Source organism: Helianthus annuus, chromosome 16 (assembly GCF_002127325.2).
Source record: "Helianthus annuus cultivar XRQ/B chromosome 16, HanXRQr2.0-SUNRISE, whole genome shotgun sequence".
NCBI lineage: Eukaryota > Viridiplantae > Streptophyta > Magnoliopsida > Asterales > Asteraceae > Helianthus > Helianthus annuus.
In genome coordinates this window covers 147631276-147648254 of record NC_035448.2, presented here as the reverse complement: position 1 = coordinate 147648254, position 16979 = coordinate 147631276, and the positions used below count along the sequence as shown (strand labels likewise).

At 35.3% G+C, this 16979-nt stretch overlaps 1 protein-coding gene across 1 annotated transcript; it reads left to right on the top strand.

The window, feature by feature from the left end:
* Nucleotides 1-11327: 11327 nt before the first annotated feature.
* Nucleotides 11328-12790, top strand: LOC110912519. Its single transcript, XM_022157256.2, has 2 exons — nucleotides 11328-11673; nucleotides 11886-12790. Exons 1-2 carry the CDS (start codon nucleotides 11388-11390, stop codon nucleotides 12665-12667), a joined length of 1068 nt encoding a protein of 355 aa, XP_022012948.1. The 5' UTR covers nucleotides 11328-11387; the 3' UTR covers nucleotides 12668-12790.
* The last annotated feature ends 4189 nt before the right edge of the window (nucleotides 12791-16979 follow it).

Below are 16979 nucleotides of genomic sequence, written 5' to 3'. Positions count from 1 at the left end.
CTCGACCCAAAACCCCCCCTATGGCGGATCAACGCACTCTCATGGATTACCTACGGCCTACGGTCGGTAATCTTGGAGTCGCTATTGACCCTCCTAATGCCGATGCTAATAACTTTGAGCTTCGACCACACTTAATCCAAATGCTCCAAAATTCTGCAACTTTTCATGGCCTATCCGATTAAGATCCCCATTTACATATTACCAACTTTTTGAAAATATGTGACACCTTTCGGATCAACGGAGCTTCCAAAGATGCTATCCGGCTCCGTATTTTCCATTTTCCCTCAAAGACCGAGCAAAAGCTTGCCTAAACACCCTCCCATGTGGGTCCGTGCACACTTGGGATGAACTTGCCCAAAAATTTCTCTACAAATATTTCCCTCCCGCTAAAACTGCCAAACTCATGACCGTAATTAACACCTACTCACAAGACGACGGGGAATCATTATACGAGACATGGGAAATACGGTTTGATGTGTCCGGTTTCCCCGCAATTGTAACAGATGTTAGTTTTCCTTCTGCACTCTTCCTCTGTGTGCCCGGTCATCTTGCAGAAGTCACAGTAGGGTGTGTTCCTAAAACGACATCGTCCTGAATGCGTTTTGTTACTATTTCTGCAGATAGGTTGCTCCAATGACGGTTCAGTTTCTTTCTTCTTGAATTCTTGGGAAATTTTCTGGGCTAATTCTTTCTTCTTGTTTTCTTCTCTTGTGCGGATTAGTCCATCTGTCAGTATGTTAGCTAGTTCAACTGCTTCCTCAATAGTCTGTGGTCTAACGGCCTTGACTATGTCTTGGATTTCGCTAACTAATCCCCAAATATAACGAGAAATTAGTACGGGTTCTGGCGAAGCCAGAGTTGGTACCATTCTTGCATATTCGAAGAATGTTGTCGTATATTCACGACAATTCACATCTATCATTTTATGATTTAGGAACTTGTTAGTTATTCGTTCCTTTTCATAAGGAGGACAAAATTTTCTTTCTACTACTTCCTTGAATTTGTCCCAGTTTATGGCATAAGCCATGGTCCTTCCTTTTGCCTGAAGAATAGTATTCCACCATTCTAAGGCTTCTTCCTTAAAGAGATTAGATGCATACATCACCTTATCTTTTTCAGCACATTTGCTGATCGTAAAAACAACCTCTGTCTTTTCCAACCATCGCAGAGCAGCCGTGGCACCTTCACTGCCCGCGAACTCGGTTGGTTTACAGGCTAGAAATTCTTTGTAGGTACACCCGAGAGTCATCGCCTTCTTCTTCTTAGGAAATGGGGTTTTGATAATATCATTATTATCACTATTGACACTATGGTTAAAACTATCGTCACGGGTATGCTTACTGTTCATAGCTTTGGTGGGTTCTATGGGATTTTTAACAGCTTTAATTATTAAAGGTAAAGCATTAGCTATTCCTTGAGCTATTAGATTTTCTATAGCATTTTTATCCAAAGGATTTTCATTATTAGCATGAACTTCTGGATTATATGATACTTCATTCGACATCTGAATTGCAAATATTTTCACTTATTAATATCACATAATAATTAAAACAAAATAATACCTCCCGGATATTATATGTGCATATTGACATATACATATTCATGTATAACACATAAGTTAATTTGTATTAATTTTCTAACTTTATTGTTTAGGTACTAAAGAACACCTAATTAGCTTAAACAAGTGGCTTAACTTATACTAAGGCATCTTTTCTTATTCAACCTTTGAATATTATCAGATGTGCTACCAGTTAATAGCAATCTCCTAACTCTTTTAAGTTTAAATATTATTATCACAACACTTATAGGCTCAAAGTAGTGGCTTAGCTCTGATACCACCTTCTGTCACGACCCCCGACCCACCCTGGACGGAATCGGGTGCCGTGAGCAGTCCCGTGGTACCGGTGATTATTTTTGTTTTGAAAAACATTGCAGCGGAATTTTCATCAGGACCGTGAGTTAGGAATAATATCAGAGTTTAGAAAACACCGGATTTGATTTAAATAGATAGGATAAGTCCCTATTTTAAAATGGTAGCTTTAATAAAGATAAAATTTATTTTATAAAACAATATTTCTTTAATAAGCCATTTCTTGATGCCTTTCAGTGCCGTATCCAGCCTTATGATAATTACCTGAAACATGTTTGAAAAAGGTTTTGTCAGCGGGAATGCTGAGTGAATTCATTCAATTTTTATACAAATATATTGTTATACCTTACAGTATTAAGGTTTTATATTTATTTGCATTTACCTTACTCAATCAGTATTTTGTCACATAATAGCAATTCCAATATAACGGCAATAATATCACTCATTGGTTTACTTTCATCCAATAGTGAATTAATCAAATAACTATACTTTACTGTTATTCAATTTATCTATCATTAGGCAATTCCTATGACTGGGTCATATCACTGTTGATCATTCTTTCAACTAGTGACTTTGACCATATCACTTGTTCATAACACTGTTGATCATTCTTTCAACTAAGGTCTTTGGTCATATTGCTGTTGATCATTCTTTCAACTAGCGATTCTATTCATGGCACTGTTGATCATTCTTTCAACTAGTGCTTCTGGTCATTATCACTGTTGAGCATTCTTTCAACTAGTGACTCTAATTATAACACTGTTGATCATTCTTTCAACTAGTGTTCCTGGACATTATCACTGTTGATCATTCTTTCAACTAGTGATTCTAATTATAACACTGTTGATCATTCTTTCAACTAGTGTCTTTGGACATATCACTGCTGATCATTCTTTCAGCTAGTGACTTTGGACATAATGATGTCTTATTACTTGGTCAAATATATTATTTCTAGCACCAAATCATGCAATTCAGAATAATGACATTTTATGTCAATTATTATAACTTATCAAAACATGTTAATTCACTAATTGTAATAATATGATATAATAACTTGACTACAAATAGAATACAGTATACTTGACTTTGTTATGGTATCTGCCATTTAGATTTATATATAATAATTATGGTTATGCTAACTTTCTGGGTAATAGCAATGAGAATCAAATAATGTATAATACCTCCCATACCAGTAGTTATTATTAAATATAATAACTTAATCACTGTAAGTATAACTGGTAACTATTTAGGATTTTAGAAAGCATTTTGTAATATAATTGTTTCACAAAAAGGTGATAAAACTTTGATAAAAGAGTATAGACTCACAAACGGTGAGAAAAGAGAAATGAACTCACATTGCAGATTTCTATGGGCAAAGTTTAGTCTACAGATATCCTTGATATATTGCTGATTCAATTTGGACAGAGTTTAGTCTACTGATTAGCCTAATTCACACAAACGGGTTTGTAACTAATACAGCAATTACGTCAATTCACGAGATTAAACCTTCACAACAATTAATCAGTGCAATACTCGATAATTCAATCGGATTCACAACGAATAACAGAGCATAGTCCGAATTCGAACAGCACTCTAATATTCAAGTCGAAATCACGACGAATAATCAAAGTACAAGCTCAATTGAGCAGCACCTGGACTATCGTTGGATAGTTACAATCGATCGGACTTTGAATCGTAATAGCGATCGAGTTATTACCCTGATTGCGGCAGCGATTCGAGATCTGTGTGTTAATTGTGGTAAACAGAGCATAACTCCGTGTATAATTCGACTTTTAACGTCGATTTTGTGCCAGAATTCAAGTCCCAACCTCTACTATTTATACACGAAATTTGACCCTGTCGCGTAGCGCGAGGGGTACCCCCCATGGGCGTCGCGCTACGCGAGGGGTAACCTAGTGTCTATAGGTAGCCACGTCCCTAACTAGGCTTGCTGAGTTGATGAAATTGTAAAATTCAAAACGGCCAGCAAGTTATTTAGATAATCGTAACTAGGGTTTTGCCCCCCTGAGTTTTAGGGGCCCTGATCCTGATTCTGATTGTTCTGGAAATTTTAGGGTTAGTGCAGAATTACTTGGGTTTCTCAATTAGGGTTTCCTTAATAGCTAATTACCATCCTAATTATGGTTTTTTAGTGACAGTTGTTACATCCTCCCCACCTTAATAAAAATCTCGTCCTCGAGATTTGAGTTATGATATTTCTGTTAGATTTATGTCATAATTTAGTCAATGGAACTGGATTCTTTTAAGGTAAATGACACAGAGTCAAATTTTGTGAATACTAATTGTATCAGTAGGTTTTTAAAAAGTTCAACTGAAATAGTTCAAGAAATCGATGACTACTGAATGAGATGAAATGATATAGTTTCGAATGGGACTAGGTTCAAGTCAACAGATATATGATCAAATAGATATTTGTTTACAGTTAGTGAAATGACTTTTTAGAATAAAATTCATGGTCAAAAGAAAACTTACTTTGATTGGCAACTGAGGAAAACTCAGAATCAATAAGGTCAGAATAATAGCACAAAGATGATTGTTATTTATCGAATCATATTAAGAGAAAAATCAGTGTATTGACATTGCAAGGATACACTGGAATACAATAGAGTTTATTGTATCATTGTCTTAATACACAATTATATCAAGATTACTTTCATATGATGAGTCAAACGAAAGACATACGTGGTTTTGAATGGTTCGTATGATTAGGATTAGCCCAAGCTACAAGTTTGTAACGATTTCGCAAGGTGTCGTAATGATTGGAATAATTTCAATAGTTACGGTGCTCGAACAATTTCACCGCATAATCAACTTGAAAGTTTAGATGAAGAAAACTTGGATATTTATTTCAAATAGGAGTTTCAATTGATGATGAAAAAACCAAATGAATTACCATAGAATTTTCGATAAATGTTTAAGAAGTACACCGGAATATGATACGAATTTGTGTACTTTTATCTTAACACATAGTTGTATTAAGATTGGTTAAGAATATGAACCAAAAATTAAAATTCGTATATTAGGAGTGAAATTGAAAATAGTTCAAGCTATAAATTTATTATGACGCCACAAGGTGTTATAGTAGTGGTGAATGAAACGAGTTTCACCATGATGTAAATCAAATGAAGTAAATCCGAATGTTTCAAATAAATACATTAGGATTTTGGATTGAAATTGAAATGATCAAAGATGATAAAGATTGCGAAGCGCTCGATAGATACACGGAAATATGAAATGAATTCGTGTATCATTATCTTAGCACACGATTGTGTTAAGATTGTTTTGATAGAATAAATCAAAGTGATTCAACATGAATGAATAATTAAACCCGTATGTAAGAGGTGCAACGAGATTAGCACAAGCTTCGAATTTGTGAAAACGTCACCACAAGGTGATCGTGACCAAATAAATGATTCAACGAAAGTGAAAACCAAACAAGTTTGGTATGGATCTGAAATAGAGGAAATATTTGACGGAATGTATTTATTTATGAACTTTTATTTGTACTAGGGTCAAATAATAACTTAACTTAGATATATATCAGTGACTACGTCTGGAATCATCTCTACTTCTTGTGTAGTAAGTGCGTATGCTAGCGCGTTCTTCTTAGCTCCGTTTGTTGTTCTAGCCTTGGTGTTAGATGTTTTAGTTAGTTTCTGGTAATACGGTTTGATGTGTCCGGTTTCCCCGCAATTGTAACAGATGTTAGTTTTCCTTCTGCACTCTTCCTCTGTGTGCCCGGTCATCTTGCAGAAGTCACAGTAGGGTGTGTTCCTAAAACGACATCGTCCTGAATGCGTTTTGTTACTATTTCTGCAGATAGGTTGCTCCAATGACGGTTCAGTTTCTTTCTTCTTGAATTCTTGGGAAATTTTCTGGGCTAATTCTTTCTTCTTGTTTTCTTCTCTTGTGCGGATTAGTCCATCTGTCAGTATGTTAGCTAGTTCAACTGCTTCCTCAATAGTCTGTGGTCTAACGGCCTTGACTATGTCTCGGATTTCGCTAACTAATCCCCAAATATAACGAGAAATTAGTACGGGTTCTGGCGAAGCCAGAGTTGGTACCATTCTTGCATATTCGAAGAATGTTGTCGTATATTCACGACAATTCACATCTATCATTTTATGATTTAGGAACTTGTTAGTTATTCGTTCCTTTTCATAAGGAGGACAAAATTTTCTTTCTACTACTTCCTTGAATTTGTCCCAGTTTATGGCATAAGCCATGGTCCTTCCTTTTGCCTGAAGAATAGTATTCCACCATTCTAAGGCTTCTTCCTTAAAGAGATTAGATGCATACATCACCTTATCTTTTTCAGCACATTTGCTGATCGTAAAAACAGCCTCTGTCTTTTCCAACCATCGCAGAGCAGCCGTGGCACCTTCACTGCCCGCGAACTCGGTTGGTTTACAGGCTAGAAATTCTTTGTAGGTACACCCGAGAGTCATCGCCTTCTTCTTCTTAGGAAATGGGGTTTTGATAATATCATTATTATCACTATTGACACTATGGTTAAAACTATCGTCACGGGTATGCTTACTGTTCATAGCTTTGGTGGGTTCTATGGGATTTTTAACAGCTTTAATTATTAAAGGTAAAGCATTAGCTATTCCTTGAGCTATTAGATTTTCTATAGCATTTTTATCCAAAGGATTTTCATTATTAGCATGAACTTCTGGATTATGTGATACTTCATTCGACATCTGAATTGCAAATATTTTCACTTATTAATATCACATAATAATTAAAACAAAATAATACCTCCCGGATATTATATGTGCATATTGACATATACATATTCATGTATAACACATAAGTTAATTTGTATTAATTTTCTAACTTTATTGTTTAGGTACTAAAGAACACCTAATTAGCTTAAACAAGTGGCTTAACTTATACTAAGGCATCTTTTCTTATTCAACCTTTGAATATTATCAGATGTGCTACCAGTTAATAGCAATCTCCTAACTCTTTTAAGTTTAAATATTATTATCACAACACTTATAGGCTCAAAGTAGTGGCTTAGCTCTGATACCACCTTCTGTCACGACCCCCGACCCACCCTGGACGGAATCGGGTGCCGTGAGCAGTCCCGTGGTACCGGTGATTATTTTTGTTTTGAAAAACATTGCAGCGGAATTTTCATCAGGACCGTGAGTTAGGAATAATATCAGAGTTTAGAAAACACCGGATTTGATTTAAATAGATAGGATAAGTCCCTATTTTAAAATGGTAGCTTTAATAAAGATAAAATTTATTTTATAAAACAATATTTCTTTAATAAGCCATTTCTTGATGCCTTTCAGTGCCGTATCCAGCCTTATGATAATTACCTGAAACATGTTTGAAAAAGGTTTTGTCAGCGGGAATGCTGAGTGAATTCATTCAATTTTTATACAAATATATTGTTATACCTTACAGTATTAAGGTTTTATATTTATTTGCATTTACCTTACTCAATCAGTATTTTGTCACATAATAGCAATTCCAATATAACGGCAATAATATCACTCATTGGTTTACTTTCATCCAATAGTGAATTAATCAAATAACTATACTTTACTGTTATTCAATTTATCTATCATTAGGCAATTCCTATGACTGGGTCATATCACTGTTGATCATTCTTTCAACTAGTGACTTTGACCATATCACTTGTTCATAACACTGTTGATCATTCTTTCAACTAAGGTCTTTGGTCATATTGCTGTTGATCATTCTTTCAACTAGCGATTCTATTCATGGCACTGTTGATCATTCTTTCAACTAGTGCTTCTGGTCATTATCACTGTTGATCATTCTTTCAACTAGTGACTCTAATTATAACACTGTTGATCATTCTTTCAACTAGTGTTCCTGGACATTATCACTGTTGATCATTCTTTCAACTAGTGTCTTTGGACATATCACTGCTGATCATTCTTTCAGCTAGTGACTTTGGACATAATGATGTCTTATTACTTGGTCAAATATATTATTTCTAGCACCAAATCATGCAATTCAGAATAATGACATTTTATGTCAATTATTATAACTTATCAAAACATGTTAATTCACTAATTGTAATAATATGATATAATAACTTGACTACAAATAGAATACAGTATACTTGACTTTGTTATGGTATCTGCCATTTAGATTTATATATAATAATTATGGTTATGCTAACTTTCTGGGTAATAGCAATGAGAATCAAATAATGTATAATACCTCCCATACCAGTAGTTATTATTAAATATAATAACTTAATCACTGTAAGTATAACTGGTAACTATTTAGGATTTTAGAAAGCATTTTGTAATATAATTGTTTCACAAAAAGGTGATAAAACTTTGATAAAAGAGTATAGACTCACAAACGGTGAGAAAAGAGAAATGAACTCACATTGCAGATTTCTATGGGCAAAGTTTAGTCTACAGATATCCTTGATATATTGCTGATTCAATTTGGACAGAGTTTAGTCTACTGATTAGCCTAATTCACACAAACGGGTTTGTAACTAATACAGCAATTACGTCAATTCACGAGATTAAACCTTCACAACAATTAATCAGTGCAATACTCGATAATTCAATCGGATTCACAACGAATAACAGAGCATAGTCCGAATTCGAACAGCACTCTAATATTCAAGTCGAAATCACGACGAATAATCAAAGTACAAGCTCAATTGAGCAGCACCTGGACTATCGTTGGATAGTTACAATCGATCGGACTTTGAATCGTAATAGCGATCGAGTTATTACCCTGATTGCGGCAGCGATTCGAGATCTGTGTGTTAATTGTGGTAAACAGAGCATAACTCCGTGTATAATTCGACTTTTAACGTCGATTTTGTGCCAGAATTCAAGTCCCAACCTCTACTATTTATACACGAAATTTGACCCTGTCGCGTAGCGCGAGGGGTACCCCCCATGGGCGTCGCGCTACGCGAGGGGTAACCTAGTGTCTATAGGTAGCCACGTCCCTAACTAGGCTTGCTGAGTTGATGAAATTGTAAAATTCAAAACGGCCAGCAAGTTATTTAGATAATCGTAACTAGGGTTTTGCCCCCCTGAGTTTTAGGGGCCCTGATCCTGATTCTGATTGTTCTGGAAATTTTAGGGTTAGTGCAGAATTACTTGGGTTTCTCAATTAGGGTTTCCTTAATAGCTAATTACCATCCTAATTATGGTTATTTAGTGACAGTTGTTACAGCAACAAGTGTCCACTTTCTACAATGGACTCTTTCCACACACAACGCAAATCCTTGATTCTGGCTCTGGGGGACTCCTTGGGAATTAGCATCCCGAGGAAATCTATAATCAAATTAAAGAACTTGCTCAAAAAAGTTTTCAATGGCACACTGATATGCGTAAAATGCAACATATAAATTATATCAAATACGGCGTAAAATCAACTCTTTTCGGTACTAATGTTGGAAAAAACATGTTTCTTTGTTTCTTTTTAATTTACAGAGTTAAAAGAGCTTAAATGCACAAAAGAAGCAAAATAACGGCAAAAACCAACATAAATATAAAAGAAGAGAAGTTGACCCTTCATACCGACCCTCCGAGCTTCGCCCCAAGACCAAAAACAACAAGTCAAAATGCTGACATGGGGCTATGTCAGCTCAGCACGGGGCTGTGCCCAACCCCAGATTCTCTGAAGAAAAAGACAACAAGAAAAGACAAATCAATACGGGGCCGTTTCAACTCAACATGAGGCCGTGATCAACTCCCAGATTTGTAGAATCTTGGATAGTACAACAAGTACAAGCAAGTACAATGTGCACGGGGTCGTGTCGTTGACACACGGGGCCGTGTTAGTACAAGACCTGACACTGTAGTTAATGAAGAAGAGAGAGAGTGACCAACATGGGGCCGTGTCAGTTGGGCACGGAGCCGTGTTGACAGTCTATTTTCAGCTATAAATAGGGGTGATTGGTTTTATTTCAACTCATCTCTTGGCAAACCACTTCTCTCTCACTTGCCACCACTCCACCACCACTACAACACCATCATCCACCATCATCATCCATCTTCCATCATTTAGAGTGTGTGTAGTAGTCTCAGGATCCAAGATCGATAGTAAAAGTCTTTGTCAAACAAAGGTCATGCTTGGCTAAACTCTTACATCACTTGGTGAAGACAAATCTTTTATGTATTTTTTTTTATTTTCAATCTTTGACAACTTTTTAATTAGGTATGTATTAATTACTTTAATAACTAGTTTTTTATATTAATTACTTTAATCATTTTTATATTGCAATGGACACCAAAAATGGTTTTCATTAGAGAACAGTGCCGTCTCCGAGAAATCTCGAAACGTTTTGGGCCTGGAGCCACGAAAAATAAATCGGGCCCATATAATTTAAACACAATAATTCGGTCGAATTTCATCCCTAATTTAAACCTAAATAACATAAATTGAAGCCCTAATTTAAACCTAAAGATAAAAAAACACATACCTTGAAGAGTTGAAGTCGATTAATCGATTAGAGCAGCCCAACCTCGTCTCGTTCTCGTCTCCAGCCGCACGCCCGCACCTGCGTTTTCTTCTCTTTTGTTTCTTCTGTTCTCGTCTCCAGTTAGCAGCAGCAAGCAGTTTGTTTAATTTTTTTTTTTTGACCGTGCCCTCTCAATTCCAACAGTCAACAGCGTTTAACTCAATCTCTTTCACATTGGGTTTCCTTTTTGGGCTTATCATTGGGCTACATAAACATACAATCCAAGTTCTAAATATAATTAGGTTACCAGTTAAACTGTTAAAGGCCCAATAACAGATTACAGAAACATATAGTATATAGGATATTTTTTAAAAACTCTGGGCCCTCAAGAACTTTGGGCCTGGGTCCAATGCCCTACCTGCCCCTATTGATAACCGGGCCTGTTAGAGAACACTTACCAATCGAATTGGTTTTGTTATTTATTGTTTGCAAAACTTATAGAAGTACGTTGTAAAAGATTGCATTAAGCAATTAAAACTTAGATTAAAAATAACGTATAGAAGTTTCATAATGTGTTTTTGTGTCTTTACACAGTTTGATTTGATTTATTTTTAATCTATGAGCGAAACTGAAAGTTTGAAACTTTCAATTATTAAATAAGATTTAAACAAAACCAACGGAACTTTTGTGTCTTTACACAGTTCGATTTGATTTATCTTTACACAGTTCGATTTGATAATTCAGTGAACCGACCACTTAACTTTCATTTTTGGGCTTGGCTTAATTGAGTCAAGTCTAATTCAAGATTTGGGCTTTGACCAAAAAAAAAAAAAAGAAAAAAAAATCAACATTTATTTATTGTGGTTACAGTTTGGTGGTATAACACTGCTGTCTTGACTTCAACAACTCTTTTAAAACCAAACTTGGCCAAACACAACTTGGAACATTTTAATTTCTCAAAATTAGTTGCAAACTCACCAAGTAGACTTGTATATATAGAGCTTGGACACGATCTATTTCTTACACCATTCCTTTTTTTTTTTTTTTTGCAATTTTCAAAAACAAGAAATGAAGATGTTAGGTGTTAAAACCTTATTCTTGATTTTACTTTTGCATACAATGTTGGCGTCGTTGGTAACCGAAGCTGCATCTGGCAACAAGGTTAAGCGTGTTAAGCCTCCAAAACCCGTCAAACCCGTACAAGAGATTTTAACATGTAAGGGTCGTAAAAGCAAGTGTTTCAAGAAGCGCATCACATGCCCCATAGAATGCCCAAAAGTTAAGCCAAAGAACCCAAAAGACAAAGCTTGCTTTCTTGATTGTTACTCACCCAAATGCGAGGCCGTGTGCAAATGTAAGTAATACCGTATTGTTTGAATTTTCAATATTTTATAAAATTATTATTCTGAAATTTCTATTTATGTGTTATTATTGTAAATGATTGTGATTTTAGATTTTTAGTTCTTATATACTTGGCATAAAGAACAAAAAATCAAGGTGTAAGTTAAAGTGAACGAAATTCTATCTACATATTGAAAAGATAATTTTTCTCTTTGTATTTTATAGCACGTAAACCAAACTGTAATGGACCCGGAGCTGCATGCTATGACCCACGATTCATAGGTGGTGATGGAATTGTATTCTACTTTCATGGAAGGAGCAACGATCATTTCAGCTTGATATCTGATTCTAATCTTCAAATCAACGCACGTTTTATTGGACTTAGACCTGAAGGTAGAACTCGCGACTATACATGGATCCAAGCATTGGGTCTCAAGTTTGGCCACCATGATTTCACCCTTGAAGCAACAAGAACCGAAAAATGGGATGATAATGTTGATCACCTAAAGTTATCACATGATGGAATGGAATTGATCATTCCGGAGGGTGATTCTTCTGAATGGAATTCGACAAAAGGAGACATACAAGTTGAAAGGACCTCAACAACAAATAGTCTAACGATCACTATACCTAATCTTGCAGAAATATTTGTTAATGTGATTCCAGTATCAGAAGAAGATAGTAAGATACATAATTATCAGATTCCTTTAAACGATAGCTTTGCACATTTGGAAGTACAATTCCGATTCTTTAGGTTGTCATCTAATGTTGAAGGGATTCTTGGTAGAACTTACCGTCCTGATTTTGAAAATCCAGCAAAACCAGGAGTGGCAATGCCGGTGATCGGGGGTGATGATAAGTACAAGACTAGTTCACTTCTTGCAACAGATTGTGCCCTTTGCATGTTCTCTCCTGATAATATCAAGGATGAAGACGACTCGCTAATGATGGAATATGGCATGCTAGAGTGCCAAGGTGGAGGGGATGGAATTGCATGCAAGAAATAATAGTGTTGCAATATTTAATGTCTTTTGCTTGATTAATTGTTTTGATTAATTTGTGGTCAATGTATGTGTTATTGTGTCTTTCACTTTTGTATTTTCAATTGATTGATAAAGTCTTCGAATAAATGTATTATTTCCTATATGTGTTTTGGTTATGTAAGAAAAAATGAAATAAATGAGTTAAATATTATTTTCTTTTTATTTATTTATTTATTTATTTATTTATTTATTTTTTTGGTGTTTCTCAAGGCAGGGGCGGACCTTTAGTTATGTGGGGCGTAGCCCGGGCTACGGCTCAAGTTTTTACTAGTAGTTTTAAATTTTTTATTTTTTTCGATTTTTATACATATGACACCCCTGAACAAGTACGAGGACACCCCTCAAATATTTTTTTACAAAATAATAAGATGTTGGTAAGCCCAAATAAGTAAATAATAACACATTAGGTAAGCCCAAGTAAGTAAATAATACACATTTGCTAAGCCCAAATAAGTAAATAATAGCCCAAAATTGAATGATTATTGATTTGGGCAATTGGGCGGCATGTTTTTTTAATATTGTATGATTGTACGATAAAAAAAAAAATTTTGGAATACCCCTGAGTTGATGTTCTAGTTCCGCCACTGTCTCAAGGTAGTGATCACGTACGACCATTTAGTATTGACTCTTAGCATAAGTGGCAATTTGGTGTCTACACACCAAATGCTTTCAAGTGAAGATCAATTGGGTGGATTTTACGTACATATATGGCGATTTGCACCTAACTTCGGTTTGAATAAGCAAAGCACATGATTTTCCTATTAGGCTAGGAAATTACGATGTAAGAACAAATATATATGAGTGGATTTCTGTTTAAATTTTTATAATTATTTTGCAGTTTTATAAACAGCCAATTAGAATATTGTAAAAATAAATAAAACTAGAGAATTTGGAAGAGATAAAATGATAACTATAAACTTTTCTCTAAGATCATAGAGATAACTCGTACAACATCACTATGATGGCAATGACTACAAAATGCTCTTTTTATAATTTAAGGTTGAGATATCATGTACTTCTCATTTATTTGAGTTGTAAGGGATTACTAATCTACAAAGTTGTAGTCGGCGGTGTGGTTTCCCGTGGGGACACGAAGAGGTCCCATTAAGCCGGTGTTATGTCCCTCTTGGAAAAACCACCGATCCAGGGCTGACCTCACAGACGCGCCTGCGGCTGCCTGGTCCCAACCGCCCAGTGAATAGTATCTTGACAGTCGCTGTTAAAAAAAACCGATCTACAAAGTTTACTAGTGTTTGGTTTGAACGCTAGGTATTGAGATTTTATCTTTCACTTTTGTCTTCTCTTGCACAATTATTTATAAGACAAATGATGGTATGTATCGTCACTCAAGAATGTAATATAAGAAAGTAGTTGTGTGTATTTTTACGTTTACAAGAAATGAGCCAATATGTAGAAAGGCTAGTCCTTTCAATAGTCATGAGAATTTGTGTTTTTATAACATATTTGAGTGGGCACTTATACTCTCAGTTTGTGGCCAGACACTTGAGTATTCTGAGTTCTTTCGTTGCATTCAGACCACATATTTTTCATATATTGTAGCTAGGACTGTAAACGAATCGAATGTTCAGCGAACAGTTCGTGAACCGTTCGGCGGAAAGTTCGTTTATGTTCGTTCGATTAGCTTAACGAACGAACACGAACAAAAAATTTCGTTCGGTTAGCTTAGCGAACGAACACGAACATAGGTCTTGTTCGTTCGACTGCATTCGTGAACGTTCGGTTACGTTCGTCCGTGTTCGTTTGATTATATTAAAAACAATAAATAATAAACATTTTATCTAAACATATTGAAAACTTGAAACCCTATTTTTTTCTAAGTTAGCTAAAATATGGACATGCTAAGACATTTTTGGGGATAATTATGTCTAAGTTAGTTAAAGTTGATTCATCGTTTGGTGGTGTATTAGACTTCTTGTGTTTTGGTTTATCATTTGATGGTTATATTTAACTACTTATATCCAATGTTTAAGGATTTGATGGTTATATTTAACTACTTATATCCAATGTTTAAGGATAACAATATTTTTATTTTTTTATTTTCAAGTTAAATGTTCGTTTGCGTTCATTTTTATTTGATTGTGTTCGTTTGCGTTCGAGACAAGTGTTCACGAACTGTTCATGAACAACTAAATTTCCTTAACGAACGAACATGAACATAAACTTATGTTCGGTATGTGTTCGCGAACATGTTAATTTCCTTAACGAACGAACACGAACATGGCCTTGTTCGTGTTCGTTCGGTTCGTTTACATCCCTAGTCACAAGTTCATCATATGAAAGATGATGACTTGTGCTTGTTTTCATCATTAATTTTGTCATGTATAAACAAAAATTAAAATGAGTATTTGAACTCATAACTTTTTATGGTAATCACCTCAACACAAACCCACAATCATAGGCTTGATTGTGAGCTTGGTGGGCATAAGATTCCACCAAGTTATTAACATAAACATGAACATACAAGAAGTTAAAAACAAGCAGAAAGTTTTATGCACTTTAGACCTCAAATATGGTGAGGTTTCACTTTAGTTTGCCCAAGCAAACTTGTGAAAACCTTCCTAAAGGTTAGCCAAGTGTTTTAGAAGAATAAACAAGAAATAAATAGAAGAAGAAGTGAGTTAGAACTCACTTAGAAACTCAGAATGATTCTGCTCTAATCTGCTGAAAACAAGCTGAGATTAGGAGTGTTTTTGAAGTGTTTAGAATGTTTATAAAGTGGTAAAAAGGACGGGGAAGTGTTGTTTATATAGGGAAGGGATTAGGGTTTAGTTAGTTGGGTATTTAATGTAAGTAGTTGAGAGTTAAACTATTAAAAACAAAACCAAACATGCTCTGGACAGCTTGCGGCCACAAGCTGTCTTCCCCCCTTTTTTTAATTTTTTTTTGTTTCAACATTAATTAGTTATTTGAGGTGCATGTTATATAATTATGATGTTCTAATGTGTATATAACATGTTTAAGGTCTAATATGTATAATAAACATGTTTTAATTAGACAAAATATGTGATGTATAAGTGTGTATAACATGGTTGCAAGTATGAGTTTGTCAAGAATAAGTATATGTAATTTAAACTATGTATAATAATCATGTTTAAGCAATAAAACAAGTATAAAATTAGGGACTATGTATTGCGAGATTAAAGTTAAGTATTTGCACATAAGGAACGATTAAAGTTACGTATTCACGTTGTTTGCAAGTTAACATGCTTAAACGTATAAGTGTATGACTTGAAGGTATAAATGAATATGCGAACAATGTATATTTCCAAGTAAATGATAATTTCATTACGATCGAAGACTCGGGTTTGAAACGAAATATGATTACATAGGAAACGAGTTTCCAAAAATAGAATTAAGATACAATCTTTCTAAAAATGGAAAGCTGCGAAAAGCGAGGCGTTACACCAGGCATGGGGTCGTGCCCGGTCAAGATTCCCTGCAGGAAAAGATAACAGCAAAAGACAAACCAACACGGGGCGCGGTCAAATCTAAAATTCGCAGAATCTGAGATAGTACAGCAAGTACAATTGCCACGTGTCGTTGACACATGAGGCCGTGTTAGTACAAGACCTGACACCTACAGTTAAAGAAGCAGACAGAGAATGAAGGCCACGGGGTCGTGCCAGGTGGGCACGGGGCTGTGTAAGCAGTCTGCTTTCAGCTATAAATAGGGGTGCTTGGTTTCATTCCAACTCATCCCGTAGCAAGCCACTTCTCTCACACTTGCCACCAGTCCACCATCACTACAACACCAACACCAACACCGACCACCATCATCTATCTTTCATCTTTTAGAGTGTGTAGTAGTCTCGGGATCCAGGATCGATCGTAAGAGTTCTTGTCAAATAAAGGCCATGCTTGGCTAATCTTTTACATCACTTGGTGAAGACAAATCTTTTATGTATTACTTTTGATTTCCAACCTTTGGCAAACTTTTTATTTAGGTATGTATTAACGACTTTAATAACTAGTTTTCTATATTGAAGGTGAATTTACTTAATCATTTCTTCATGTTTTGTTGATTCACTCATTCGTGTCTATACAGTCTATATAAAGCGTGTTAACTGCCTGGAATGGGGTTTGAAGGTTGTTTGGGTAAAAATTTTGCCTCGTTCAGTGTATAGATCCTGCGAGGACCTGATTCAAGCTTAGTAGGACTTCCCTTGCGGCAGATAGCATCAAATCGAGGGAAGTAAGAACTGCTTGTAATCTCTTATCTATAAACTACTATTAAAACATTAAACCGACCTTGCGG

Bases quoted from the DNA above. Each gene is read 5' to 3' on its own strand.
- LOC110912519 (XM_022157256.2), top strand. From the start codon at position 11,388: ATGAAGATGTTAGGTGTTAAAACCTTATTCTTGATTTTACTTTTGCAT. The intron at 11,674-11,885 runs GTAAGTAATACC...TGTATTTTATAG, and splicing joins ATGCGAGGCCGTGTGCAAAT to CACGTAAACCAAACTGTAAT.